At 35.9% G+C, this 27,997-nt stretch overlaps 6 protein-coding genes across 13 annotated transcripts; 4 read left to right on the plus strand and 2 right to left on the minus strand.

Annotated features, from left to right (window-relative positions):
* Positions 1-886: 886 nt before the first annotated feature.
* LOC104739676 (xyloglucan galactosyltransferase XLT2) lies at positions 887-2,892 on the minus strand. Its single transcript, XM_010460115.2, has one exon. It carries the CDS (start codon positions 2,575-2,577, stop codon positions 1,030-1,032), a length of 1,548 nt encoding a protein of 515 aa, XP_010458417.1. The 5' UTR covers positions 2,578-2,892; the 3' UTR covers positions 887-1,029.
* A 5,789-nt stretch (positions 2,893-8,681) lies between these two features.
* LOC104739685 (LRR receptor-like serine/threonine-protein kinase ERL1) lies at positions 8,682-15,187 on the plus strand. 2 transcript variants are annotated; one of them, XM_010460121.3, is made up of 28 exons: positions 8,682-9,233; positions 9,798-9,936; positions 10,034-10,105; positions 10,209-10,280; positions 10,364-10,435; positions 10,523-10,594; positions 10,675-10,746; positions 10,825-10,896; positions 11,007-11,078; positions 11,155-11,223; positions 11,303-11,374; positions 11,468-11,539; positions 11,628-11,699; positions 11,788-11,859; positions 11,969-12,040; positions 12,124-12,195; positions 12,276-12,347; positions 12,431-12,502; positions 12,590-12,661; positions 12,742-12,813; positions 12,888-12,959; positions 13,056-13,127; positions 13,212-13,282; positions 13,384-13,512; positions 13,597-13,935; positions 14,017-14,387; positions 14,463-14,746; positions 14,849-15,187. In XM_010460121.3, exons 1-28 carry the CDS (start codon positions 9,152-9,154, stop codon positions 15,018-15,020), a joined length of 3,024 nt encoding a protein of 1,007 aa, XP_010458423.1. In that variant the 5' UTR covers positions 8,682-9,151; the 3' UTR covers positions 15,021-15,187. The 2 variants fall into 2 exon arrangements, with proteins under 2 accessions (XP_010458423.1, XP_087329217.1); XM_087473091.1 differs by having other exon boundaries at positions 8,812-9,233; positions 13,050-13,127; positions 14,849-15,094.
* Positions 15,058-17,429, minus strand: LOC104739687 (uncharacterized). 2 transcript variants are annotated; one of them, XR_015571424.1, is made up of 12 exons: positions 17,080-17,429; positions 16,844-16,978; positions 16,603-16,762; positions 16,422-16,521; positions 16,250-16,332; positions 16,085-16,157; positions 15,952-16,001; positions 15,818-15,865; positions 15,657-15,706; positions 15,497-15,578; positions 15,337-15,416; positions 15,058-15,244 (listed from the first exon to the last, which is right to left on the minus strand). XR_015571424.1 is itself a non-coding variant. In XM_010460126.3 (12 exons), exons 1-12 carry the CDS (start codon positions 17,285-17,287, stop codon positions 15,181-15,183), a joined length of 1,149 nt encoding a protein of 382 aa, XP_010458428.2. In that variant the 5' UTR covers positions 17,288-17,429; the 3' UTR covers positions 15,058-15,180. The 2 variants fall into 2 exon arrangements, 1 of the variants encoding a protein (XP_010458428.2); XM_010460126.3 differs by having other exon boundaries at positions 15,936-16,001.
* A 1,233-nt stretch (positions 17,430-18,662) lies between these two features.
* Positions 18,663-21,686, plus strand: LOC104739698 (65-kDa microtubule-associated protein 9-like). Its single transcript, XM_019232828.2, has 10 exons — positions 18,663-18,810; positions 19,051-19,119; positions 19,224-19,688; positions 19,768-19,977; positions 20,064-20,219; positions 20,308-20,625; positions 20,695-20,782; positions 20,878-20,951; positions 21,043-21,117; positions 21,203-21,686. The coding sequence occupies exons 2-10, from the start codon at positions 19,066-19,068 to the stop codon at positions 21,389-21,391; spliced, it is 1,629 nt and encodes a 542-aa protein (XP_019088373.1). The 5' UTR covers positions 18,663-18,810; positions 19,051-19,065; the 3' UTR covers positions 21,392-21,686.
* Positions 21,687-21,785: 99 nt separating this feature from the next.
* Positions 21,786-24,775, plus strand: LOC104739707 (AT-hook motif nuclear-localized protein 6-like). 5 transcript variants are annotated; one of them, XM_010460155.2, is made up of 6 exons: positions 21,786-22,339; positions 22,523-23,034; positions 23,486-23,568; positions 23,669-23,800; positions 23,882-24,043; positions 24,132-24,775. In XM_010460155.2, exons 2-6 carry the CDS (start codon positions 22,596-22,598, stop codon positions 24,525-24,527), a joined length of 1,212 nt encoding a protein of 403 aa, XP_010458457.2. In that variant the 5' UTR covers positions 21,786-22,339; positions 22,523-22,595; the 3' UTR covers positions 24,528-24,775. The 5 variants fall into 5 exon arrangements, with proteins under 5 accessions (XP_010458457.2, XP_010458462.2, XP_010458449.2 ...); XM_010460160.2 differs by having other exon boundaries at positions 21,931-22,339; positions 22,529-23,034; XM_087491475.1 differs by having other exon boundaries at positions 22,137-22,339; positions 23,489-23,568.
* A 281-nt stretch (positions 24,776-25,056) lies between these two features.
* Positions 25,057-27,922, plus strand: LOC104739726 (small ribosomal subunit protein mS75). 2 transcript variants are annotated; one of them, XM_010460172.3, is made up of 5 exons: positions 25,080-25,214; positions 25,327-26,111; positions 26,345-26,534; positions 26,949-27,150; positions 27,567-27,922. In XM_010460172.3, the coding sequence occupies exons 2-5, from the start codon at positions 25,375-25,377 to the stop codon at positions 27,686-27,688; spliced, it is 1,251 nt and encodes a 416-aa protein (XP_010458474.1). In that variant the 5' UTR covers positions 25,080-25,214; positions 25,327-25,374; the 3' UTR covers positions 27,689-27,922. The 2 variants fall into 2 exon arrangements, with proteins under 2 accessions (XP_087329260.1, XP_010458474.1); XM_087473134.1 differs by lacking the exon at positions 27,567-27,922 and having other exon boundaries at positions 25,057-25,214; positions 26,949-27,474.
* Positions 27,923-27,997: the final 75 nt, after the last annotated feature.

A 27,997-nucleotide genomic window follows, 5' to 3' on the forward strand; every position in this document is an offset into this window, starting at 1 on the left:
ATTTTCATATATGACCATACACATTCTTTTCGCCTAAGATATTGTGAACATAAAAGAAGCTAGCTGGTACATTTTAAAAACGTATACAGATTGTCATTGATGTTAACCAATACGGATATGAAGCACGTAGAAATAATTCCTAGCAATTCTTACAGAATTTTAACTTTGGAAGAATCACTTATACACAAAATTGGTTACACTTACCTTCAAAAGAATTTCATATATATGATTTTTTATCTTTGTATTATAAGATTCAAACATCAAAACTATATTAAAAAAGATTGTTTAACTAAAGATAAAGGGGGAAAATATGTTTTACCAAACACATTTACATTTAGATTTAAGTAAAATAGAAAACTAAGTAAACCCCACTTGTTATAGTGTCGTATTCTTTTTGTTGTTGTTGTTGTTGTTAAAGTTACGGTGTCGTATTTAGTATTTTACATTGGCAAGAAGACAGAACAGACACAATCAAATAAACTACAATAGCAGATCCAGCTTCTTTTCTCGTTTACGGATATTGGATTTCTTTGAAATTGACATATTTCTCAATCCATATACATATCTTCAACCATCAAAGTATCAAACCTAACCCCCTAAATCAAATTCTACCTACCTCCTCAGTTTCGATCATCGTACAACTTATTTTATTGGAACTAAACCCTTTTACGTGCGAAGTTGTGGACCTCTGGTTCTTTTTTTAACTTCCCACCTAACTAACTATGTACATAAACTATCAGCATCGAACGTGTAAATCAAACGGGATTTAAAAACTAAACTATACTCACATGTCTCCAAAAGAGAACATATAAAAATGAGAACTCCTCAAACACAAAGAACCACTTCCTTGACTACTCCATGACGTGTTTGTATAATAAACAAAAAATTCAACTAACCAACTTATTTCATCTTCTTCAAACAAAAATCTTAAATTTACAGTGTGATCATAACTTTTACTGAAGCTACTAAAATTTGAAAAAAAAACCTTATTAATAATAATAAAAAATAATTAATCATCTTCATCTTCAGTCACCATTTGTACCAATTCTCTTGCTCCTTGAATCTTCTAAAAACTCCATCTATAGCAACATCAAAAGCATCTTTGAAACTCTCTAAACCATTCGGAGACTTCGCGTACACCAAGTTCGGTATCAAATCGATCACTCTTTCTCTCATCTTCCTCACATCCTCTTTACTGTACCGTTCCAACACTTCCTTTATAGACGTCGTACCGTTTTTAACCTCGTTCCGGTCTATAAAAACCGAATAACTATCCGGTTTATCCGGTAAAAACCACTGGTACTGCATATACGCGGTCCGTCTCCAAAAGAAAACCGGAATCGAACCGGCTAACATACAATCAAAAATCGACCGGCGCGTGAAGCTATCCCCTCGAGGCTGTAGACAAAAATCCGACCCGAGAAACGTCTCCAAGATCGCCGACGAGCCGTTCGAGCATTTCCCGACGGTACAATCCACCGTCCGGCAAGCCCCGCGCGATTCCTCGCAGTGACGAAGAAGCAATCCCCTGAAATCGTTCTGAATCCCGGCGCGTGGAGCTCCGGCGAAACAGAACAACGTCTCACGACGGCGGTTTCGTACAAAATCCTGCCATCTCACGACGTCGGAGTCCGATCTAGGGTGGAATCCGGTAGGGTACGGCACACCGACGTCGAAGTGATCCCAAGAGTTACGCTCAATGAGGAGGCGCGTGATGTTACGCATCCCGGGGGTGTAGATACAGTTAGATCCCCAATCTTCGTCTTTAGACCTGCGAAAATCCCATGTGATGCGTCCCATGGTAATGAAATGATCCCAACCGTTGGATCTATTCCAATAAGGTTGATCTTTAACCCACTGTGTCATCATCTTACAATGACGGTCACGATCAGCCGCTGCGTAGTTTGACCAAAGATATTGACCGACCGCGAGTCCAGCGTAGAACGGGATGTAAAAGGCCGTAGCTGATTCCGGATCCAGAGTCCGACATCGGTGGTTTAAAATCCGGTTATGGAAAATGATTTCGGTTACGAACTGGTCAGTCCAGAACCAAGATTGAACCAAATCTTCAGGGATCACGTTACGCAACGACGTCGCTTCTTTGCCGAAACCGTCGTTGGAGAGAGCGTCGCAGCGAGAGCTCCACGGGTTGAGGTTATCGCACTGTTGTAGAATCACTTGGTTGAAGATCTTTGGCATGTCGTAGACGAAGACTCGACCTGAATCGCATCGTGAGTCTGAGGAGAGAGGGGGATCGGAGGAGGAGGTAGAGATGACGGTGGTTGTGGTGGTGATGGCGGGGACGGAGACGGCGGCGGGGGAAGGGAAGTTTAGAGGGATGTGACGGTGAGGGAAAGGGATGGATCGGAGAGTGAGGAAGAGAATGAGTTGGAGAGAGAGAAGAGAGAGGATAAGCCATGTGCAGTGGCTACGTGAAGCGGCGATGTAGGTAGAGCGGTTTCCGACAGAGTTAAGCGAGTTGAAGGAGCTTTTACGATCAATGGCGGTGGTTGTGTCTGGGGTTCTTGTTTTTTTGAGGAGACGTTCAGGACTTGATGGATTTGAGACAGGAAGCATAGTTTAAGGCTATGCTAAAGATGAGTGATTCGATTCCGTCGCCGGAAATTTTGGGTCCGTTACGACGACGACGGAGCTAAAATCTCCGGAGGGAGGAAAAAGAAGATAAATTAAGCGTTTGCCTTGTTGTGTGGTTCTCGTTGAAGGCGTAAAGCTTAACTCTGTGAGAGAGAGAGAGCTTAAGGAGTGCTCGAGAAACGGGGAGATTCTGTTTCTTTTTCCTTTTCTGTTTTGTAATAAAATTGGAAACTATATATATTAATTTGCTTTGTTTCGCAGCTAACTAAATGGAAAGTTTACGGTTTTCTCCCCAAACTTTTTTTATAGTTCAGAAACTACCTATGAATTTTTATTATGCATCTTCAGCAAACCTACGACACAAAAGTCACAATTAAAAAGAATAAATCGACTACAAACTTTATACATTAAAAATTTGATATGTCAAATATTTGTTAACCAAAGATTATTTTGTGTTAAATTTACCACCGTTTTTTCTTAAAATCGATCAAATTTTATAACTAATTTATAACATTTACAATTATTTGAAATTTATTTATTATTAATATCTATATATATTAAGAACAAGAATATTTAACTATCTATTAGGCTGAAGCTTCAAAATTTGAGTGCGTACTATGGACAGGAGAGGGACATAATAAATAAGTTAAATTTATTGGTATATTGGGTGTAAATAGAATAAATTAAAAATTTGGGAATAATACGGAAAGATTACCAAGATACGGGTCCTGATTTAGTACATTGAAATTGTTTAATGTTCTCAAAGGCGTCGGAGACATTACGGAGCTGAAAAAAACGGACACGTGCCTATGTCATTGACCGTCTGTGCCGGCAACCGACAAGGGAAGACCACAGCAGCCGGTGAATAGTGAACACTTGGAACTTAGTGTAATTGACAACGTGTCACTTTAGAAGCAGAAACTATTTTTCTACTAGATTGTTTTTCCTTTTTTTTTTTGGTTTCAGAGTTTGTGTCAGAAACTAACTTAGTATTATTTGGCTCTCAATCACGATTTCCATCCAATATCTGGGAAAAAATAATAAAATCTTAACTTCAAGAAATATAGTATAAGTGAGTTTGCTTAAAATAATCACCGGATTTGGAGTTATATAATTGAATTGGTAATTAGAACTTGTACAAATATATATAGACGTTACAACTTTCGAATTATTTAAGAAAAAATAAATAAAAACCTAGGAAAATGAAAATACGAAGATCGAGCATATGAAACAAGTGGCAAAATTAAAAGGTCAGAAATGCAAAGGGGGCTACAAAGGCGGGGAATGCGTCGAAACGGTGACGTTTACGTGTAGTTGACAGATTAGAGTGAACTGGGTTTGATGTTGAGAGAAATTAACTCATCAGGGGCAGGGCCATCGAAGCCATGTGAGCATTTGTGGCCATGCCTCTTAAATCCACGAGTCATGCCGCTTGACGTGTCACATACTCCAACGTTTTGCCGACAAATTTTGTTTTCGCTGATGACACTAATTTCTTTGTGGCATAATATATCTAACCGGATATAATGGAAACTAATTTTGGTTCGAGTGGTTGGTGGGTTCATCAAATTTGACTATAAACTCAAGCACGTAGTGAACTAAAAGTTAATAGACTCTTTACTTTTATTTGGTTCCATACTGGACCATCTCTATTGAAAAGCATGACTGTTTGTTTGTTTTTTTGTTTTTTTATCTAACAACATTAACTTTAAATATTAGTCGAAGAGTTTGTTGAAGTAAAATAGTAGTAACAAATTACAACAAGCGTTTATTTTATGGGTCAAAGTCTAATACTAGTTTATTTTAGATTTGTCGGTCAAGCTTTCACGAAAGTGAAGACTATGAAAAAAGTTGATAATAGAGCTTATAAGAATAGATCGTGGTATGTGATAATTAAGAAAACTATAGAAAAGAGAACTTAAAAATGAAAAATAATAATGTAACGTTATATAATGCACACTAGGTCACTCACTATCCTTTGTTTATAAAATACTCAAGAGCATTATCACCTAACTTTTTCTTAGTTAACGGTTATTTATTGATAATTAGTATTCCGTACAATGAATGAATAGTTTGATGATCTTTTAATCGAAAAACTGTTTAAAAGATGGTTTCATTCAAACGGTAATTTGATTACATACTTGCACAAATAAATACATTTTGGTTGATGGAACTTGTTTATACAACTAACACTAAAATATGATACTCAATAGACCAATAACGTCGTTTAGCTGGTAAAAAAGACGAAATTAAAATAGTGTCGTCAAAAAACATGGATCCAACTCAAAAGCAAAGTTACAATTAATTTACCCCGAACCGGACGAGCTTCGAGTCAACGTTTAAAAAATATGGAAAATATAGTGATCATGTCTCGCATGATTCGGGTTCGATGCCCTTTGACTTCGAGTAATGTGCAGTTTTCGTTAAATTGGAACGTCATTATGATTCATGAACCTACCGTTCCATGTATAATGTACGAAAGAACTAAATATTTAGTCTAATACTACTACTATATATAAGTCAGAATAGCATCATAATGTACGGAAAACTATTTATTTAGTTAACTGAGAGCGATCAAATAGTATAATAAGTAAACCAAAATAAAATACACCTCTATTTAGTTCTCAATTGTAATTTGTAACTAAATAGATTCGTAAGTAGGATATAATTATAAATAACAAAAACTACAAAAAAAAAAAAGCGTATTGACGATGAAGTTGCGTGGAAACACAATTTATGATAAGTTGACAAAAACCAACAAACTACGATAAAATATTGATAAACCATGAAAGTGTCGGCGTATGTAAATGCGGTGAGCCCTTTAATTTGATCATCATTAATTATTTAATTTTATTTTTGAAGTAATGAGGAGCGCGTGGGTTACCAAACGCGGCGGCCTTGGTGGAGATAATCAGCTGACAGACACCACACGAGTCACGACTCTTACCGGAACGAATCTATTCATCAATATCAATGGCTTGTTTAAACCTAAGACATGTTGCACCAAAAAAATAAAGTTAAACCTAAGACATAAGCAATCTTTAATGCGCTAGTATAGTTACTACTTTATTATTATGTCTGGACTAATAATGTAATCATATAAATATTAAGTCGAAAAAGAGTGCTTAACAACCAAAAAGTTAAAAGTGGATTAACTTGGTGGAAAAAGTTACAAGACCTTTAATGATTAGTATTGTACCAAGGACAGTGGCAAAGCACTAAGAGCAGAGTAACAAAGCTCATAAGATGTTGTACTAAAAGTTTTGTAGATTTCCATAGTTTAAAAGTATACCAACATATAAAGAAACGCTGGTAGTGGTTTTAGTTCACTGTTTATAAAATCAAACGAATGTGTTCCTATCAGCCAATTAACACCGAGACTGGTTATAATTGTATGGTGAACCATTCTATCTCTGCATTGTTAGTTGAACCCTCAGTCTCTCACCTCTCAATTGAAAATCTGGTAGACTAGTTTTTTCCGGTCGGACTATAATTAGCTGATAGCATAAAGTTCTTGCATGCAAAATGTGTATTGCTCAATACCTCTCATCAGGTCATGTAGCCCAATTGTTCTAATCGAGAGACTTAAGGTTCAACTTGTGTGGAGAACGGAAATAAAGAGTCCAATGGCCCATCAAACACAATATTCACATTTAAACGGGTTTGTTTGTTATAACTAATTTGGGCCTGACTTATATGGTTTAATGAGATAGGAGGAACAAAGCAATTTGCAAGATTTGCTGCTGTGTGGACTTGATTAAAGAGTAAAGAGACAAAGTTGTACAATTTTGGGTAATGTTTTAACTTCTAACACGTAGTTGGTAAGAATTTTACAAGAAAGTCAAATTTGTTGAAACCTGACAACACAAAAACAAACTACGCATTAATGATCAAACATTCCTAAATCTTACAACTTCCTATCATTAAGGAAACAACTGGTCCGTAGTTCAAAACCTAACCAAACTAAAATAAGATAACTTACAAAATTTCAAACCAATTCTTTTAATGAAAATAGTAATGTAAACAGGAGACTAGATTGGGAAACCTGGAACGAACAGTGCTTTTAGTTTGAACGGCTGTGATCGAATCGCAAGTTTCCCTAGGGATTACAAAGCCAAAGACCAAATCAGTTACTCCTTACTGCTACAACCATCGTCTCAGCTTTTTTGTCTCAGCTTTTTTACTAATGAAGCATACATTTGTATTGGCGTCTCACATCTTGCCATGTGTCCACTATTCTCTTCTCTCATTGGCTTCTCCCTCGTAGGCTTCTGTTTATAGATCTCTCTTAAACTCTAACAGTCTTTTATTTCTCATTATTTCGTTTCGAATAAATACAAGAGGTAACACTAGTTTAAAAGTTTTTCGATAACACAATTTTCGTTATATATATAAAAAATTTGTAATATGTTGCTTTCTTTTGTAAAGTGGAACGTGAACCAATTTTACCTTATTTGTAAAAAGTAGAAAACAAATTGCCTAAAATGTTTATAACATCAACAAGGTATGCCCACGATCTAGAGGTATGTTGCATTTGTATACATATATAGCTGGAAGCCCTACGACCTTTATTGTTTTTACAGCTCAACAACAACAACAATAACAAAAAAAAACATAAATTGGGTAAGTAAATTACATAAGTTTAAATGCAAAACCGTAACTGAATAAAAAGATTAGTATGAATCCTACTGATTAAGATGCAACACATCTCTAGTGTTCAGTAAAAGTGTGGTCATGATTCTCACATAGGCCATAGCTTAACCCATGCATCTTTTTACAGTCTATAGAAAACTAGAGACGCTTATAGCTGAACCTACTACTACACCACTCTTTGTATTTATTAGTTTTTGGTTGGTTGTATAATTTTCATTCATTTATTAACTTTTGTTCTCGTGGACACAAAATTCCTCCAACATTTATTAGAATGACTAGGGGATGTTATTGGAGAGGTAATTTATAAATCCATATGGAATTGTAAATTCTAGAAATCAAAATAAATGGATTTTGAAATAACATGTTTTATCCTTGGATTTGAATCCTTCTATTTTACACTTTCAAATCCATTCAAATCCATTTAAAACATAATTTTGAAATCCAAAAACAAATGATAGAATGAATAACATGGGATTTTAACAAGTATTTGTAAATCATGGAACCAATAACACATCATTTTGATAAGTATTTTAAAATCAATGATTGAATAACACATGATTTTTGTCTGGATTTCCAAATCCATTAAAATCATAGAACCAATAACCCCCTCTAAAACTAGTATCATGATTAGTTATTACTAATGTTATGGTGAACATATTATAACGTTAGAGTAAAAAAAAATGAATATATAAATGTAAAAGAAATATCAAGTTTGACCGATAGAGGGGTTTAGCCGTATAGTACAACTGTACAAGTAAAAGGACTCTGGTCTGGTGCCTCAAAGATCCAAACCAATGCAAAAGAAAAAGATACGGTCGGACCAATTTGATCTAAGACAACTATATATATTCTCAAATACATTTCCATATAACACAACATTAATCATCGAACGATTAGAGTTATGTCTAGACCAATATGACTCTTATTTGTAATTGTCGCAAGGTACAATCCCACCAAATTTTTACGTCTCAATCGTACAACTTTTATTGTGAAATCAAATCCAAAAAAACCAACATGTGAGATGGTCTCTTATAAGAGATAGAGTGAAAAAACTTTTAATCCTATTCGCTAAAAAAAAACGAACGGTCGAAAAAAGGATAACCACAAAACCAAACCGGTCCAACCGGTTTCCCCGATCACTATCAGAGCATTAACTAACTTTCACAAGGAAAAGCATAGTTCAGTTTCTGTACATCGCGTCACACCCTATGAACCGTGTACGCGAATTATCCACCGTTCGATTAAAATATCTAGCGTGCTAACGGGATTTAATTATCCACAGTGTCATGTTTCCCCCCAGCATTGGAAAATGGCGTCTACAACAGACGGCGGGTCTTGTCGCCGTCAATCAGCTAGTCTATAAATTCTTAACGCCGTTACATCTCCGTTAATTACAAAACGTTAATGCAACATATGTGTGTGTGTGACAGTGTGAGTGAGAGAGATCTTAGCACTAATTTTGAAGTGGTTTAATGTTTTCAACGTGACATTAACATCAAAGTTAATGTTCGATAAGCATAAAATGATAGAGATATATATACATGTGTACATATATACTCTCTCACACTGACAGATTTGTCGTGGTCTTAGTATTCTCTTTCATGGGGCTCAGCTCTCTAGTTATATAGGACTGTAGTACATTATCTCACTCTCCATATTTCTCTCTTTCTCTCTCTCTCTCTTCTTTATACATCTCATCTCTGGCTGGCTCTGCATTTCTTGCAGTTCACGCTAATCGCCTGTCTTGGTTCCCCTTTCTCTCTCTACAACAATGGCAGAACAAGCCTGAACTTTCGTTCTTTTGTGTTTTGTTTTCCTCTGCTTTGTTGTTTTGAATCAAAACTCTTCAACCAGCTTTTTGGTTTATTACCCCAAAAGGAAAGAAGAACAAAAAGGAAAGGAGATGAAGATGCAGCGAGTGGTTTTATGTTTAGCAGTTGTGGTTTCAATGCTTCTTGGTGTTGCTTCTTCTATGAACAACGAAGGTTTCTTTCTAACTCCTCTTGCTTTGTTAAAAATTTTGATTTTTGTTTCAAAAATTAGGGTTTAGGCGCTTTACTCTTTAAACCCCTTGTTTGATTTTTTAACTTCTTCTGAAATTTCGAATCCAAAATCGTTTTTGGTTAGAAGAGATCGAAACTCAAATCTTTGGGGTTTCTATTAAACATTTGGTTTCCCCAAGAAAGAGAGTTAAAGTTGACAACTTTTTTCCTACCCAATACTTAGCTCTGGCTTGTGCTTCATATAAAAACGCAATCTTTTTTCTCCATTTTCCAAGAAATTTAATCATGATTAGAATTGCCTGTTCCAGGACACTGGAAAGTTTGTATTTTTCCAAGCTTTTCTCTGTTTCTTCCCGAGAAAAAATCGAAGCTTTAGTCTCTAATTTGTGTCCTATAGAGAAAAAAAAATCCAAGCTTTAGTACCTAATTTGTGTTCTGGAGAGAAAATATATGAAATTTTAAAGAAATCCCCCAGTTGGGGTTTATCTAATGGTTTTTGTATAGTTGACTGATGTTTCGCATTTCAAACGTATTGAAAATCTACAGGGAAAGCTCTGATGGCGATAAAGGGCTCTTTCAGTAACTTGGTGAATATGCTTTTGGATTGGGACGATGTCCACAACACGGACTTCTGTTCTTGGCGAGGTGTCTTCTGTGACAACGTTAGCTTCTCCGTTGTCTCTCTGTAAGAATCTTATTAGAGTTCAATAAAAAGTCTTGTCTTTGTTGGATTGTCTCACTTCTCAGGACTTGTAAATTTGTTCTTCTTTACTTTTGTGAAGGAATCTGTCCAAACTGAATCTTGGAGGGGAGATATCTCCAGCTATTGGAGATCTAAGGAATTTGAAATCAATGTAAATGTGTTTTTTTTTTTTTTCACTCTCTGTGGATTTGCATGCTTGAATTGTGTTAAAGTCTTAGAAGATGGTGTTTCTAAAAGGCTTTCTCCAATTGCAGAGACTTGGTAGGGAATAAATTGGGTGGTCAAATTCCAGATGAGATTGGAAACTGTGCTTCTCTTGTTCACCTGTAAGCCTTTCCAAACATGTGTCTAGAGTTTTCAATAATTCAAGTCATAGATTGGACTTGTTCAATATACTCTTTACATACAGGGATTTGACTGATAATCTGTTATATGGAGACATACCCTTCTCAATCTCTAAACTCAAGCAGCTTGATACCCTGTATGTATTAACTTTTCGTTTTTGTTTCTAAAATTACAAGTTCCATTACTTTATTGTATCATTTCTTAAACAATTTTAATATATCAGGAACCTAAAGAACAATCAGCTTACAGGCCCAGTACCAGCAACCTTAACTCAGATTCCAAACCTTAAGACACTGTGAGTTCTGTAGTTACATCATTTACTCATGAATCAATATTTGGAAATTGATTTTACACTTTGTCATCATGTTGTTGCAGTGATCTTGCAGGCAATCATCTAACGGGTGAGATATCGAGATTGCTTTACTGGAATGAAGTTCTGCAGTACCTGTAAGCTCATTTTCTCCAAACCTCTTTACACCATCAAAGAAGTGTTTCCCCTCCTTCTCTAATGCATTCTCTCTGCAGTGGTTTACGTGGGAATATGTTGACTGGAACGTTGTCTTCTGATATGTGTCAGCTAACCGGTTTGTGGTATTTGTAAGTGGATCTGACTCTCTGCCATCTTTTGAGTCTCGTATAGCTCCTGGTCATTCTTCTTGTTTCCTGCAAGTCTGAGTTTTCTTTAACTTGAGTTTTGTTGTTTTTAGTGATGTGAGAGGCAATAATCTAACTGGAACTATCCCAGAGAGCATTGGAAATTGTACAAGCTTTCAAATCCTGTATGTGCCTTCTTAAAAAAACTTCAGATTTCCAACATATAAGTGTATTGTGGACTCATGTCTTTTGATATTACAGGGACATATCTTATAATCAGATAACTGGAGAGATTCCTTACAATATTGGCTTTCTCCAAGTCGCTACTCTGTGAGTAATTAGACTCTTCATCTTTCATATGATTCATGAATGTAAACATGCGGTTATTGACTGATATCTTTCTTGAAAGGTCACTTCAAGGAAACAGACTGACGGGTACAATTCCGGAAGTTATTGGTCTAATGCAGGCTCTTGCTGTTTTGTAAGTTCAAGTCACACAGAAAGGCAACGTCAAATTATATAAAAGATATCGCATTAGTCTCATCTGACTTTGTGAATCCTATTCTGTTCACAGGGATTTGAGTGACAATGAGCTCGTTGGTCCTATCCCACCGATACTTGGCAATCTCTCATTTACCGGAAAGCTGTGAGTCTCCTTTGTTTAAACCATATATTGTAGGCTTCATATGTACAGCTCTTGGCACATACATTAATACATGTTTTAATTGGATTAGGTATCTCCATGGAAATAAGCTAACTGGTCCAATCCCATCTGAGCTTGGGAATATGTCACGTCTCAGCTATTTGTAAGCTTGTTACAAACATCAAGTTTGCTTACATAGCTTTTGCATTACCTATACTTAATCTTTTCTGTTTCTTATTCCGATTTCACAGGCAACTAAACGACAACAAACTGGTGGGAACTATCCCACCTGAGCTTGGGAAGCTAGAACAATTGTTTGAGCTGTGAGTATATTTCTTCTTGCTCTGAACTCTTATTAAGTTGTTAACTTTATCAGTTAAAACATTAAATTTAATCCTTTTTTGTTTAATGATCCATTGTTCAACATGAAAGAAATCTTGCCAATAACCGTTTGGAAGGGCCCATACCATCAAACATTAGTTCATGTGCAGCCTTGAATCAATTGTAAGCTATGAGATGAATCTTCTGAAACTATGCTTTTCCTCTATCTTATTCTCAAACCTAAATTCTGCTTTATTTGCTTTCAGCAATGTTCATGGGAACTTCTTGAATGGATCTATACCACTGACCTTTCGCAATCTGGGGAGCTTAACTTATCTGTGAGCTTTACATCCAATATAATGCAGTAATATTGCATTCCTCTTAACATTTTAGTGACCATTTAATCTTGCCATTACAGAAATCTTTCGTCAAACAATTTCACGGGGAAAATACCAGCCGAGCTTGGACATATAATCAATCTTGACAAACTGTATGTCTTCTCAACTCTGTTACATCCTCTGTTTATGTGTTGTTTGGATTTGCCCCAAACTAATCATATGTTTTTGGTTCTAGAGATCTGTCTGGCAATAACTTCTCAGGGTCTATACCATCAACCCTTGGTGATCTTGAACACCTTCTCATATTGTAAGTTTTTCACCCTTAATGTTATAGAGTTGTAATGTTTATCCTGCTAGATTGTTTATTGACCTGATATTTTGCTTTATTGAACAGAAATCTTAGCAGAAACCATCTAAGTGGACAATTGCCTGCAGAGTTTGGCAACCTTCGAAGCATTCAGATGATGTAAGGCTCAAAGTTGCTTCTTTTGGTTACATCAAAGATCATACCCATCTCTTTTACTGACTTGGCTGTTTTACTTGCAGTGATGTATCATTCAATCTGCTCTCCGGAGTTATTCCCTCTGAAGTTGGCCAACTACAGAATCTAAACTCTTTGTAAGTTAATCATATGATCTTATCCTTAAAATTATATACAAAATAGAAGTATGGATCATTATGTTTATGTGCAGAATATTGAACAACAACAAGCTTCATGGGAAAATTCCAGATCAGCTTACGAACTGCTTTACTCTTGTCAATCTGTAAGTTCTTTTGCTAGAGACATTCACTTGTGTGATCAGACATAAGGATGGTTGTGAATCTAACATTTGTTCTAACTTCTTCTAAAAACGTTTGAGGAATCTCTCCTTCAATAATCTATCCGGGACAATCCCACCAATGAAAAACTTCTCACGCTTTGCTCCAGCCAGGTATGAAGCTTCACTCAGTATTCTATCATTATGATCATGACTCATAACCTTCCAATGTAAACCTGATTCTATTCCTTTGTCTAGCTTTGTCGGAAATCCATATCTTTGCGGAATCTGGGTTGGATCTATTTGCTATCCTTTACCAAAATCCCGAGGTACCTACTAGATTTATCCTTTTAGCATTGTCTTCAGTAGTAGACGCGTATTCTTGTTTTTTTTGGGCTTACTTGACTTTATTTTCTTGTTTTTTTTTCAGCATTTTCAAGAGGTGCTGTGGTTTGCATTGTTCTTGGCGTTATCACTCTCCTATGTATGATTTGCATTGCAATTTTCAAATCAAAGCAGCAGAAGAAGATCCTAAATGGTCCCTTAAAACAACCTGAAGGTAATGATGACGGCTTCTTCACAGTTTTTCTTAACATGACGTCTGTTTATTAAGTTGTTAATACCACTCTGATGCGTTTCTCAGGCTCAACCAAGCTAGTGATTCTGCACATGGACATGGCAATTCACACATTTGATGATATAATGAGAGCAACCGAGAATCTTAGTGAAAAGTTTATAATTGGATACGGTGCTTCTAGCACAGTTTACAAATGCGCATTGAAAGCTTCCCGACCTATTGCCATTAAGCGAATCTACAATCAGTATCCGCATAACTTGCGGGAATTTGAGACAGAACTCGAGACCATAGGGAACATCAGGCACAGAAACATTGTCAGCTTGCATGGATACGCCTTGTCTCCTGTTGGCAACCTTCTTTTCTATGACTACATGGAAAATGGTTCTCTTTGGGACCTTCTTCATGGTTAGTTTTTAAAACCTTTGTCTAGTGAAATAATGATTTTGCAGATAACATCTAAGAAATAAACTTTTTTCCTTCGAGTAGGATCATTGAAGAAAGTGAAACTTGATTGGGAGACGAGGTTGAAGATAGCGGTTGGAGCTGCACAAGGTCTCGCCTATCTTCACCATGATTGCACTCCTCGGATCATTCACCGTGACATCAAGTCATCGAACATTCTTCTTGATGAGAATTTCGAAGCACATTTATCGGATTTTGGGATTGCTAAAAGCATACCAGCTAGCAAAACTCATGCTTCGACTTATGTTTTGGGAACAATTGGTTACATAGATCCAGAGTATGCTCGTACTTCACGTCTCAACGAGAAATCTGATATCTATAGCTTCGGGATTGTTCTTCTTGAGCTTCTTACCGGGAAGAAAGCAGTGGACAATGAAGCCAACTTGCACCAACTGGTAATATGAATCAAGAAACACTGTATATGATCTTTGAAGCATTAGAGAGTTGACAATTTTTTTCTCTTGTTGCAGATATTGTCAAAGGCTGATGATAATACTGTGATGGAAGCGGTTGATCCAGAGGTTACTGTGACTTGTATGGACTTAGGACATATCAGGAAGACATTTCAGTTGGCACTCTTATGCACAAAGCTAAACCCTTTAGAGAGACCAACAATGCTTGAAGTCTCTAGGGTTCTGCTCTCTCTTCTTCCATCTCTGCAAGTGGCAAAGAAGCTGCCCTCTCTTGATCCATCAACCAAAAAGCCGCAGCAAGAGAACGAAGTTAGGAATCGTGAGGCAGAGGCATCACAATGGTTTGTTTCATCAGCTTTAAAATCATTCTAGGGCTTTGTTTAGTTTCTTGTGTCCTAAGGAAGATAGTATTGCTGATTGGAAGGGATGATGGTTTTTTACAGTGAATTTAGGGTTGTACAAGGGGTATTTTGGGTTAAGGAAAAAGACGGTATGGGAAGCATTGAAGACAAGAACAAAGGTTATATGAAAAGAAAAGGATATGTGAAGTTAATGTTTGTTTTCTCCCAAGAACATGTTCACGAGTTCGTTAAAGTCTTTGGTCTTCTGATTTAAAAGCTTATATAACTATTGTCCCCACAACAACAAAAAATTAGAAAATCTCTTTCTCTATGCATATATTTAAACAAGTATACACGTTTACATATATATAGACATAGGAATGTGTATGTGTATTACATGTATAAACATAATAAGAACATCTTCAAGGTGAAGATTATGCAGTGATCAGGTTTCTTGCAACAACCTGTGAATCGAATTTCCGGCATAAATCCAGGTTCCTGTTCAAATTATATCATCAATGGTGTCTGTCTGTCCTAATTTGAACTATTAGAGCTTTGAAAAGATTAAAGTAGGAGTGGCTTTTAGTTACCTGTTACTATCTGTCCTGCAGGAGCTCTGGTTTCCATATTCTAAGTGGGTTGCCTCACCGAGTTCTTCTTTGCTTGATCTCTGTCAATAAAAGGAAGATTTTGGAGTTGTTAATTTACAAAGGGACAATTCCATAAGTTTTTGGAAGAAAGTTGAATTACCTTTGCGTCTAGAAGGCAATTTATCTTTCTGCTGTGGTTTTCTTTGGCTATCCTACTTTTTGAGGAGTCAGTACGCTTAAGCCTGTATAAAGTGTGTGTGTGTGTGTGAGAACGTTTTAGGAAAGGTTTATTCATGGAGTTTCAAAGCAATTTCACTAACGTTCTGGACTTGGTAGTAGCATCATTCTCTTGTATGGCATCAGTTTTAGCCTGCAATATGAGACATTATTTAAGTAAATGTTAACGCGTAGAATCAATCAACATTCAACAATGAGAACAAAGATTTTTCAGTTTGTTGCTTATGTTGGATTTAAGACTTACATTTGAAGAGCGTTCGTTTGCTCTCAGTGATGTTCTAAAACGAAATGCCTAACGCAGAAAATTCTGTTAATTGATGAGGAACGATAAATAACACTTTCTAGTTGTAGATACATTATACGTGAAGATCTAGGCACCGTGGCGTTTTAGTTGTGGGCAAAGATGTTAAAGAAGGTTCCAGGTTTATCTGCAAGGAATCCAAAACATAAAACTATGTGGTAATGAAGAAACTAAAGCTATTTTGTAATGAACACAAAAGAGAATAAGTACACTTTTGTTCCTAGTGTGTGTTTTAGAACTTGGTTTCGCATTCTTCTTCTCTGTTTCTGAGTTAACCTTAGACCTGAAACTCTCCAGTGAAAAAGCCTATAAGGATCACTTTATAACATGTATGCAAAAGGCAAACAAACATTGTGAACTCAAGAGTCCTTTCACCTGTGTCTTTCAGATCTTTCTGCAGTTCTGAGATTCGGCTCCCTTGGAACAGTGAGTTTGGATCTTCTGCCAACATGAGCCACCTAGAAACATACAACAGTGTTTACAATCACTCATGGAACCTATCAGCACAAATATTTAAACTCCTATAAGACCTGAACCTATTACACACCTTAGCTTCCGGTTTTTGCCTTTTGATGTCTTGGTTTTGTAACTTAGAGACTAAATTCGGAGATACGTTATCACCAAACTTGGCTAATGACCTCTGACATCTAAAACATAAAAAGAGTTATTGAAGCCAAGAAAAATCAAATCAAATCCACACAATGGTCTTCCTCATTGGTATTGCTTACCTAGTCAGAAGTTGAACAGAGTAAATGTCTAATGGTTTGTTCTGCCTTGCAAGCAAAGAAGCCGTAGGTCTTGTTAAAGTAGAGATACTTGATTTGGTTTTAGATTTGCAACTTTTTTTCTTGGACACATCTTTAACTGTTTGGTTATAATATATGAACCCTGACAACAACAACAACATAAAACAAAGGGTCTCAAAACTGCATTGACGCATCATTGAAACCAAGATTTCAGAAACATTACCGTTGAATTTCTCATTGCGATTCAGACCGGTGGTATCTAAGGATTCGGTTGTGACCTCGACAGGCTTAGATTCTTCAACGATGCTCGTAACTTGCTCAAGTGGCTCAAATTTCCAATTGAACTTTGGGCTAAAAGCTGAGAGAAAAAAAGCATAAAAAGATTCAACACAAATTGAAGAGAAAACATTATTTAAAAAAAAAAACAAAAGCAATGCTTATTTGTTGCGTGTGGCTTACGGGAAGGAGGATAGTCTCCAGAGGATAGAAACCAAGTTTCGATATCTTCGGTTTCGGAATAAAGCTCAGGTCTAGAGAAATCGTAGAACCTAGGAGCATCGAATTCGAAATCAATATCGAATTCGAAATCTTCTCCAGATAAACTCACTCCTGTTGATTCCGGAACCATACTCAAATTCCGATTCTCCGAAGAAGGAGAGTTTCGCATAAATCAATGCGATTTGTTTCGTCTTCTCCCTCTCTCTCCTTCCTCCTTCGTCCTCCTCAAATCTCTGGGAAAATTAGAGCGAAGGAGAGAGAGAGAGAGAGATGAGAGATGAAAGCTCTAATTTTTTCTATGGAGAAGAGACAGAGAGATTAAGGTAACGGTTCTAATTCAGTTGCGCGGTATCGATATTGCCTTTGTGTAAATTAGGAACAGCTCACATTTTTAACCTATTTTTTGATTTGGTTCTTGAGTTTTGGAATATCACCAAATAGACCCGACTTTTATTTTATTTTTTACCATAACACCAATGTTTTTTTCATCTAAAGACTTTGTGTTTGTTTGTTTGTTTAAAATAATTTATACACAATGTATCTATTTATTGATGATTACTAATATAAATATAAACAATCTTACAAATTTTTTTTTTTAAAGACATTCTTCACTTATTGGTTTTTGACAAGATTTTTAGTTACTCTATATTTAAATCTTAAATAAAACATTTTAGTTTACAAAAAAAAAGAGAACACGTTATTAATTAATTTATGAACTAAGTTATGGTAATTTCTATGTTAATAGAAGTTTGATGTTAATTACGTTAGCTTTTATCTTTTGACTGACTACACTAAAAACGTTTTAACATAAAAATAAAGAAAGGAATATAAACCAATTTCTGTGATAACTCTGTTTTTCAACATTTTTTAAGTAAAAAAAAGTTTTTAATGTTTACTAAAAGTTTCTCGGGGTCCGTATCACGCTTGCTCCTCGTATATCTACTCACCAGGTGTCGGTTATCGATGGCCAAGGTCTGACCAATAGAGACAATACCTGTAGATACAAAACAGACCCAATTTTATCTCATAGTAATTACAGTTCTAACTCAGTTGACGCGGTATCGATATTGTCATTGTGTAATTTCAGGTCACATTTTTAACCTATTCTTGATTTGGTTCTTTAGTTTTGGAAAATCACCAAATTGACCTGACTTTTATTTTTCTTCTTACCATAACACCAATGTGTTCATCTAAAGATTTGGTGTTTGTTTGACAAAAGAAAAATATTATTATACACAAAGTATCTATTTATTGATGATTACTAATATAAATATACACAATCTTACAAAAAAGAATTTAAAAAACATCCTTCACTTCTTGGTTTTTTGACAAGATTTTTAGTTACTCTATTTTAAAATGTTAAATAGAACATTTTAGTTTACAAAAACAAATAGAACATTTTGTTAATTAATTTATGAACTAAGTTATGGTAATTCCGGGGCGAAAATTACACAAATCAAAAGATTAGGGGGGAGAATATAAATATACGAAAAAGCGTTCGCTCAACGGTCCTTTAACAGCAGTCTCTCTCTCTCTGCCTGTAATTTTTTTTCTTTTTCTTTTATCTTTAACGACTTTACCTGTAATTTTTTTCGTTTTTGACTTGGATGTTTTTTTCTTTGTTTTTTTTTTTTTAATTTCTATCCTAAATATTTTCTAGGAAAAAACAACGGCTTGTGTCCTTCAATCCAGGTAAAAAGTCTCATCTCTTGTCCATGAAAAATTTCAAAAGAAATTATGGTTTCTGGTTTCAGATATTTAAATTGATTCTTGAGATAACATGTTCAAATTCATCTATGTTCTGAAAAAAAAAATGAATGTAATTTGTTATCGTTTTGAGGACTTAACCGGAGAAATTATCTATTGAGGAGAAAAAAGGACTATCTTCATAGGATTGAATAAGATAACGAATGTTGTTAAATGTATTTACAGAGTTTGGAGATAATAATGTCCAAAACTCATATCGAATCAGTTTGTGCATCTCTTCTACAAGAACTTGAGGTTTGTGATTGCTTCAATTCCAAGAAAAGGGTTTGCTTAATAATTATTACAAAAAAAAAAAACAACCGTTTCAAATTGGATGTGTTTCTGTTTTTGATGTGTAGATTATATGGGAAGAGGTTGGAGAAACTAAAGCAGAAAGAGAGAAGATTTTGATTGAGATCGAAGACGAATGCAGAAACGTGTATGGTAAGAAAATCGAAAAGGTTAAAGAAGATAGGGTTAAGATAAGACAAGAGATTGCTGATTCAGAAGCAAGAGTTGTCGCTATATGTTCTGTAATGGAAGAGCCACCGGTTCTTGGAAGACAACAGTCTGATCAAAGTGGGAGAAGCTTGAAAGAAGAGCTTGTAAAGATTCTTCAGAAACTTGAAGACATGGAAAAGAGAAAATCAGAGAGGAAGATTCAGTTTATTCAAGTTATTGAAGATATAAGATGTGTTAGATATGAGATTAATGGAGATTCTGATGAGACTTGCTCATCTGATCTTTCTGTAGATGAATCTGATTTATCTCTTAGGAAGCTTGAAGAGTTACATAGAGAGCTTTACACACTTCAAGAACAAAAGGTATCCACATATTACCATAATTTTGTATTTCATTTATCAAATGTAAATAACTAATGCTTTATTTGTTGTTTTGGCGCAGAGAAACCGAGTGAAACAGATTCAAGATCATCTAAGAACTCTTGAATCGCTTTGTTCTGTTCTCGGTTTGAATTTTCGAGATACTGTCACCAAGGTTCACCCAAGTTTAGTAGAATCTGAAGGGTCAAGAAGTATAAGTAATGAAACACTTAACAAGTTAGCTTCATTAGTAAAACAATGGCATGAGACAAAGATACAGAGAATGCAAGAAGTCAGTTCAATGTTTTAAACTTATTTTAACATCTTACTTAAACTCTGCTCTTTGTTTCTTATAAAGCTCTTTTATTGATTTTGCAGCTTCAAGATCTTGTGATGACGATGCTTGAGTTTTGGAATTTAATGGATACACCAGCAGAAGAACAACAAAAGTTCATGAATGTTTCATGTAATATAGCTGCTACCGTTTCTGAAATAACCAGACCTAATAGTCTTTCTATAGATTTGCTTCAAGAGGTAAACCTTTCACTACAACTACATGAATCAATTCTTTTTTTCTAAGATTTGTTTTTTCCGCTGATGGATTTGCTTAAATGTTTAAAAGGTTAAAGATGAGTTGTGTCGGTTAGAGGAGTTGAAGTGGAGCAAAATGAAAGAACTTGTTCTAAAAAAGAGGTCAGAGCTTGAAGATATATGTAGAAGAACACACATTGTTCTTGAAGAAGAAGAAGATATAGCGGTTGAGAATGTAATCAAAGCCATTGAATCAGGAGATGTGAACCCTGAGTATATACTAGAACAGATTGAGTATAGAGCTGGGAAAGTGAAAGAGGAAGCTCTAAGTAGAAAAGAGATTCTTGAAAAAACTGAGAAATGGTTGAGTGCTTGTGAGGAAGAGAATTGGCTTGAAGAATATAATCAGGTTAGTCACTTTTTTGATCATTAAAGATTTCAGTTTATGGCTACTTAATTATGATTTTTTTTTGTGTAGGATGAAAACCGATACAATGCTGGAAAAGGATCTCATATAATCCTCAAACGTGCAGAGAAAGCTCGTGCACTTGTTAATAAACTTCCAGGTTTCTATATATATAAATGATCCCAACACATTGTTTTTATCTTTGGTGAATGCTTGCTTATATCTAACTAAAAAATCTCTTTCAATTCTTCTTAGCTATGGTGGAAGCATTAGCTTCCAAGATTACAATTTGGGAGTCAGAGAAAGAATCTGAGTTTCTCTTTGATGGTGTATGAACTTATCTTCTTACCTCTCTACTTATATTTTCTCTTTACATACTTTCAATTGATCCATCCTTTTAATCTAATGTTCTTCATTCAGAATCGCCTACTTTTGATGCTAGAAGATTATACAGAACTCAGAGAAGAGAAAGAACAAGAACGCCGCAGGAAAAGGGTATTAGTTTTACCTGCAAATGATCTTTTCAATGCAATCTTCTATGTATTGGTCCAAAAATCACCAAGAATTTTGGTGTTTGTAGGATTTGAAGAAACTTCAGGGTCAAGTGACATCAGAGCAAGATAAAGCAAGTGTTACAAAGCCTCAAAGCGCTAAAAAGGGTCTTAAAGTATCAACTAACAAGAGATTTGTGTCATCGCCTCAAACCCCTCGAACCGATTCGCCTATGTCAGCAAAATCTATTACTACTCCTCAATCACGCCATGGCTGAAAAGATTGAGCAAAAAAAAAAAAAAAACAGATTCTTGAAAATTGCAAAGAACCTGCTGATTAAGAGAGAGGGTCTAAATCTGTCAAACTCATCATCAGATCCAAGTAGTGTGTGTGTACACTGATTGTGTTGCGGAAAGATTAGTTTGACTTTGACCGACCAATGTACTTGCTGCAAAAAAAAACAATGTCAATTTTTTTGTCCTAACGTCTCTTTAAAAGTTTGATGATCTCCTTATGATGATGATCTGTAGTTCTGTACTAAAACTAAAGAAATAAATCTAAATCTTAGCTTATTCTAGAAAGATTAAATTTGGTCTAAGCAAGGTATTCAAAGCAAATTTTATTTGGTCAACCTTACTTCAAAAGTGATTTAACTGGAAGAAGAAAAAAAAGACAAAGGAGATTGTCAGAAGTTTGGTATTCTTTATTTTATTTTATTTTATTTTAATTTCCTTTTCTTTTTCGAAATTTTTACTTTTATTTTTTTCTTCGTGTTTCCAATTATTTAATTAGAAATATTAAATTTCCAAGACGGACGTGGATCTTTCCCTAAACCAAAATCAATACTTTGATTTTAGTAATTATTATATCGATTTTTAAACTAATTAAATCCTTAATATTTCGTATTAAATAATACAACTGTCTTATATGGTTTTTTTATCACTACTATATATTATCATATTTCTTTTTCCTGAAATTTTCCATTTTTATTTATTTAGGTTCCCTTTTGCAAAAACCCTAAAAATTCATTCGTCTAATAAGAGAGAAAAATTATCTTCTTTTTCTTTGTGAATTCTTTTTTTTTTTGGTGGAGATATTTGCATGTATAATTTTTTTTTTGAAGTTTAATCTCCATTGAAAAAAGCTTTGGCATTTCTCTGTTACAGTGTTGTTGTGTTTCAGCTGCAGAATTGTTTGGGGGGGCAAAAAAGCAAATCTAAAAACTGTAAAAATCAAATTTCTCTTCTTTGATCTTTGATTCTTTTGAGCTATTTCATCTCTTCTTGTCTCTAATCCAACTTGTTATATCTTTTTTTAATAGTTCTTGGTTAATACATACAAGAAGAAAAAAAAAATAACCTTTGCTTCTTCATCTTCTTAAAAAAGCTATTTTTTTTTTCTTTTCAAGAATCAGAGTTTGGTGAATTTGAGGAGCAGAGTAAAAATTAGGGGAATTTTGTGGGTTTAATAAGAAGAAAAAAATGGAGGAGAAAGGTGGAATAAGTCCAAGTGGGGTCGTCACAGTTAAGGGAGATGAAGCTTTGGTTTCAAGAACAGAGTTTCAACAACAACAAAACCCTAGCTTTCTCCAATTCGTGAGTCCCACGACGGTGGTAACTCCTCAACCACCTCCGGCTCCGGTTCCTACTCCGGATCCTGCTTCAGCCACCGTGACTCCAGGGTCAGCAGCGGCGTCGACCGGATCAGATCCGACGAAGAAGAAGAGAGGAAGACCGAGGAAGTACGCACCAGATGGAAGTCTGAACCCTAGGTTTTCAAGACCAACTCTGTCTCCAACTCCAATCTCATCTTCGATTCCATTGTCTGGAGATTATCATCACTCTAACTGGAAACAAGGCAGAGCTCAGCAACAGCATCAGCCTGTTGAGTTCGTCAAGAAATCTCAGTATGTAACCCCAGGTATATAAAAAAAGTCCAAATCTTTTGTACTGTTTGCATTGGTTTCAGTTATTTAAGATCTGTTCTGATCTGATCTGGGTTTTTGGTTATATGTTGAGTGAGTGAGTGAGTGATAATTTGATGAGTGTGGATTTTGAGATGTTGGGAAGTGGGACCATCGTAACTGGATTTTGTCTGAAGAAGCTTATCACTTATCAGACCAGTTAGAGACAGAGAAAGCGAATCTGTTGATGCTGACCAAACATATACAGAAATTATAAAGTTGATTTAAAAAAAAAAAAAAGACAAAAAAAAAGACAGTATAATCTCTGTCTCTTCCTTTTTATCTTAAGGTGTTTAAGTTGTTCAGCAGATTTTTCATTATCTGGTTTAATCTGTTTTGTTTTGTCATTGAGTTGATTGCTTGAGGATTAGGATTTTTAATTAAATTACCTGATTGGCTCTAATGCAGTAGTAGCTCCTACTCCTCCTGGGCTCTCATTCTATGTGGGTGCAAATTTTATGACTCATCAGTTTACTGTTAATGCCGGTGAGGTAATAAAATTCATCCCTGCAGTTCTTGTAACTGAAGCTTTGATATTGGATTATTGTCATAATCAGTCTTTGTATTGAGTGTTTTTTTTATATATATCAGGATATAACAATGAAGATTATGCCGTACTCGCAACAAGGATCTAGAGCTATCTGCATTCTCTCTGCAACTGGTTCCATCTCTAATGTCACCCTTCGTCAGCCTACTTCTTCAGGTGGCACTCTTACATATGAGGTAACCAAATTTAACTTCGGTTATGAGGTTCTTGATGGGTTTCTTGGCGTTTCTTGAGTCATTTTTTTTTCTTTTTCTTAGGGTCGATTTGAGATACTTTCGCTGTCGGGTTCCTTTATGCCTACTGAAAACGGAGGAACCAAAGGTAGGTCTGGTGGGATGAGCATTTCTTTAGCCGGACCAAATGGCAAAATCGTGGGCGGTGGCCTCGCTGGTATGCTTATAGCAGCCGGTCCTGTTCAGGTGACATATGTCTAAAGCTTCAGATTGTAGAAAAGTTGGATTTTGTTTTGTAGAGATTCACTAAAAGGTCTTTTATAATTTGTGACAGGTGGTAATGGGAAGTTTCATTGTGATGCATCAAGAACAGCAAAATCAGAATAAGAAACCTCGTATTATAGAGGCTTATGCTCCACCACAACCACAACAACCGCAACAGCAACAACCTCCTACTTTTACCATAACTACCGTGAATTCAACTCCTCCAGTGATGGCCACAGTAGAGGAGCCGAAACAACAACCATACGGTAGTGGTGGTATAGTGAGACCAATGGCTCAAATGCCTTCTTCTTTCCACAACGACAGTTCAGCTATGAACAATTTCACAACTCCCTATCATGGTTACGGTAATATGAACACTGGTCCTAACAAAGAAGAAGATGAGGAAGATGAAGATGGTGGTGATGATGATTCAGGCGATACTAGGAGTCAGTCTCATAGTGGTTGAGCAATTCTCTCGGTTCAAAGTCGGAAAGATTTCTTGTGTAGAAAGGAAGGGAGCTTAAAAAAGGATTCTGTTTTAGTTGTGTGAGTTTTTTTCTTCTTATTTTGTGTGTTTTCTAATTTCTAGAGTTTTTGGGTTTCTTCTTTGTGATCGGTTTAGATCTAATTATCTCCAAATCATCGATTAAACTATGTTCTTATTGTTGAGGTCATTGGGATTAATATTATTTACTTAAAAGACTTTTGTGATAATGGTTCATCTTCTTACAAGATCATCATCATTAGATTCACTAACAAACCAAAATCTTTAACACCGTAGGACCAAAATTAAGAGTAAACTCAAATTCCTAAGAGTAGTAACAAATCTTGTGCGATTGTAAAAGTCCAAGAAATTTCTATTTCACATACACAAACACTAAATCGAGTTCAGGGTTTAAATTGTAACAAATAAAAAGTTAAAGATACAGAGGAACGGATCATAAATAAAACAAAATCAACTATTGGGTAATATTTGTAATAACCAGGATAGTACAGGGGGCTAAATCATAAATACAAACTCTTCCTTAATTCTCAAAACCCTTCCCCTTTCCTTTGTCGCAGTCGCTATTGGCCTCCGTTGGGTCTTCATCGTGACACTCTTCACGCCATTTATTCCGATTAATCGGAGTTCCCACCTTCTCATCTCTCTTGGGTAATAACAAATCTCACTCTATTGTATCTTCAGATAATCAAAATTCGAACTTTGTGTGTGTGTGTGTTTGTGTGTTTTAGTTACGAGATCTTCTCTCTTGCTTTTGTTTCAGCGTTCTCTGTGCAATTCAAACGTTTGGGTTTTGAGGAATCACTAGAAAATGTATAACCTGAGTAGGCTTATTTCTCGTTTCTCCTCGGTTTCACTTAACCCTAGCACGAGGGCTTCATCAAAGCTCATTCAGTGTACTGTGAATCGAGCATTTTCTGCAAAATCAGGATCTGATGGAGTTGGAGGCGATGATAACGGTTGGGATATTGCAACGGGAGGGTCATTTGGTGGTGGTACAGGATCTGATGATCTAGACTGGGACAATAAATCTATGTGGTCTACTGGTTTAACCAAGGAGCATTTTGATGGTGTCTCAGTTGGTCGTCAGAAGAACAACAACGCTGCGTCGAAATCTTCTTTTGATGGTACTGCTTCTGATTCGGGAGATGTAATGAGCAAGTTAGGTCCAAAGGAAGTAGCTTTGGTTAATGAAATGAATGAGTATGATGATATGATTAATGAGATTGATCAAGATAATAAGGAAGGTAGGGCTTTTGTTGATGGGATTAAACAGAGAATGATGGAGATTAGTGTGTTGTTGAAGCAAGTGAAAGAGCCTGGAGCTAGAGGCTCTTATCTTAAAGACTCTGAGAAGACTGAGATGTATAGATTGCATAAAGAGAATCCTGAGGTTTATACCGTTGAGAGGCTTGCTAAGGATTATAGGATTATGAGGCAGCGTGTTCACGCCATTCTTTTTCTTAAAGAAGATGAAGAAGAAGAGGAGAAGAAGCTTGGTCGTCCCTTGGATGATTCTGTTGAGCGTTTGCTTGATGAGTATCCTGAGTAAGTTACTTCTCATGGAAATTCTTATTTCTGTTCATACATTGGTATAATGCTACTTGAGGATTTAAATAGAGTATCTGTGTGTGCTCACTTTTATATAGTCTTCACTATGTCCAAATAGTTTAGTCTGTTTTTGCCCTTGTTCTCCATATCTTTGATTATTATGGTAGTTAGTGTTGCGAGTAGCATTGTTAGTGATATATCATGACACAAACCCTTTGTAACTCATGCAGGTTCTTCATTTCACATGACCGGGAATTTCATGTGGCCTCACTTAATTACAAGCCCGACTTCAAGGTCATGCCAGAAGGATGGGATGGTACAATCAAAGATATGGATGAAGTCCACTATGAGATCTCAAAGAAAGAGGATGACATGCTTTACGAAGAATTTGTCCGAAGGTTTGAGTTCAACAAAATGAAAGTAAGTTCCTTCTTTTGCCCACTTGAGTATGCATTGACTTAGTAAACCAATACTACATTTGGTCTATTGAGACGTTTTCCCCTCCATATGTTAATTATCAAGTGACCTGCTTGCAATTTAGAGTGAAAGCTTGAGATCCTCTACTCTAAATTTGGTAGTTTGTGAGATCAACATTGAAAGGCAAAGCTAATCTTACTCGGGAAACTGCCTTAGGGAGATTGAAAGTTATAATGATATTGCTACATGCTTGTGGATTGATTACGAGATTATTGGTTTGATAGATCCACGCCATCTGTTCGATATATATTATCAGCTTTCCTTCTTAAGTTTTTATTGAGTTGTTAGACGTTCTTTAGTTATTTCTCCTTGGTGATAACAAACTCTACACATGTTTCGTTTTGGTCTCTAAACCAGTGGAGAGGAGAAGTGAAGTGCCACAAGTACAGTAGGAGACGTTCATCAGAAGGATGGAACATCACAGTTGAGAAATTGGGTGCTAAGGGCAAGCGTGGATCTGGAGGTGGCTGGAAGTTTATGAGTCTTCCAGATGGATCAAGCCGACCGCTCAACGAAGTGGAGAAGATTTATGTTAAGCGCGAAACACCTCTTCGTCGCCGTAAGATCCTCCCTTGATTTTACTAGAACCAGACTCCATCGATGGTTATATCAGGATGGGAATGTTATGTCTCCTGTGTGTTTTTGTTTGATTTTGCTTTGCTTTGCTTTTGTTTGTTCTTAAGGTTGAATAGTAAGATGGGTAGTTTTTGTTTTCCGTTTAGCTCTCTCTAACTTTATCAGTGAGGTTCAAATAATCTTTAAGACCCATTCTTGTTTTTAATAGAATAATTTGTAATTCTCTATTAGTACCAAAACAAGGTCTAAGAAGGTTCCCTGATCGTTTGAAAATAATTGAAAGATGGATATAGAGAAGCTTTGCCTATTTGTTGTGATTTTTTTTATTAAAAATTGTGTGTGGTACCGTTTTAAAGCAAAGCTAAAATAAAATGATGGTTGGTTTTTAATTTTGTCTAGGAAGAATGGTATCGCGGGTGAATATGCGTTTCTCGCCCCGGAACCAGAAGCGGAGCGCTATACATAAGAAGTGGCGGAAGGCGAGGCGCGTCTACTGTATAGAGCACAACATTCCAACGTGATTCCCTCCCAATATGAGACGTTTGGAAGCGTGGTGAAAAAGCATACGACTCTGATTTTGGAGACGTTGTGCTATATTTTTTAAAAAAGACGATAATACAAGTCAACTACCATTGATGAGAGCATCCACATTAGTGTTACTCTGATGATGTTAAGTTTTAATTAATACTATTTTTAATGTCAAGACCCTCACTAACTTGTTATTGATTTTTCTCCTCCCATTAGTGGATCCTTAACTATGGGTGTCTAGCCTCTTCTTCCTGCTCTTGATCCCAGAAAGGATTAAGATAGTAATATTCTGGTGAGAGTGA

This window comes from Camelina sativa, chromosome 2 (genome assembly GCF_030686135.1).
Source record: "Camelina sativa cultivar CO46 ecotype springtype chromosome 2, ASM3068613v1".
In the NCBI taxonomy this organism is placed as follows: domain Eukaryota; kingdom Viridiplantae; phylum Streptophyta; class Magnoliopsida; order Brassicales; family Brassicaceae; genus Camelina; species Camelina sativa.

Bases quoted from the DNA above. Each gene is read 5' to 3' on its own strand.
- LOC104739676 (XM_010460115.2), bottom strand. From the start codon at position 2,577: ATGCTTCCTGTCTCAAATCCATCAAGTCCTGAACGTCTCCTCAAAAAA.
- LOC104739685 (XM_087473091.1), top strand. From the start codon at position 9,152: ATGAAGATGCAGCGAGTGGTTTTATGTTTAGCAGTTGTGGTTTCAATG. The intron at 10,747-10,824 runs GTAAGCTCATTT...TTCTCTCTGCAG, and splicing joins AATGAAGTTCTGCAGTACCT to TGGTTTACGTGGGAATATGT. The intron at 13,283-13,383 runs GTACCTACTAGA...TTTTTTTTTCAG, and splicing joins TCCTTTACCAAAATCCCGAG to CATTTTCAAGAGGTGCTGTG.
- LOC104739687 (XM_010460126.3), bottom strand. From the start codon at position 17,287: ATGCGAAACTCTCCTTCTTCGGAGAATCGGAATTTGAGTATGGTTCCG. The intron at 16,763-16,843 runs GTAATGTTTCTG...TGTTGTTGTCAG, and splicing joins TCGCAATGAGAAATTCAACG to GGTTCATATATTATAACCAA. The intron at 16,333-16,421 runs GTGTGTAATAGG...GTATGTTTCTAG, and splicing joins GGCAAAAACCGGAAGCTAAG to GTGGCTCATGTTGGCAGAAG.
- LOC104739698 (XM_019232828.2), top strand. From the start codon at position 19,066: ATGTCCAAAACTCATATCGAATCAGTTTGTGCATCTCTTCTACAAGAA. The intron at 19,689-19,767 runs GTATCCACATAT...GTTTTGGCGCAG, and splicing joins ACACACTTCAAGAACAAAAG to AGAAACCGAGTGAAACAGAT. The intron at 20,783-20,877 runs GTTTCTATATAT...AATTCTTCTTAG, and splicing joins ACTTGTTAATAAACTTCCAG to CTATGGTGGAAGCATTAGCT.
- LOC104739707 (XM_010460155.2), top strand. From the start codon at position 22,596: ATGGAGGAGAAAGGTGGAATAAGTCCAAGTGGGGTCGTCACAGTTAAG. The intron at 23,035-23,485 runs GTATATAAAAAA...GCTCTAATGCAG, and splicing joins ATCTCAGTATGTAACCCCAG to TAGTAGCTCCTACTCCTCCT. The intron at 24,044-24,131 runs GTGACATATGTC...AATTTGTGACAG, and splicing joins TAGCAGCCGGTCCTGTTCAG to GTGGTAATGGGAAGTTTCAT.
- LOC104739726 (XM_010460172.3), top strand. From the start codon at position 25,375: ATGTATAACCTGAGTAGGCTTATTTCTCGTTTCTCCTCGGTTTCACTT. The intron at 26,112-26,344 runs GTAAGTTACTTC...TAACTCATGCAG, and splicing joins TTGCTTGATGAGTATCCTGA to GTTCTTCATTTCACATGACC. The intron at 26,535-26,948 runs GTAAGTTCCTTC...TCTCTAAACCAG, and splicing joins TTGAGTTCAACAAAATGAAA to TGGAGAGGAGAAGTGAAGTG.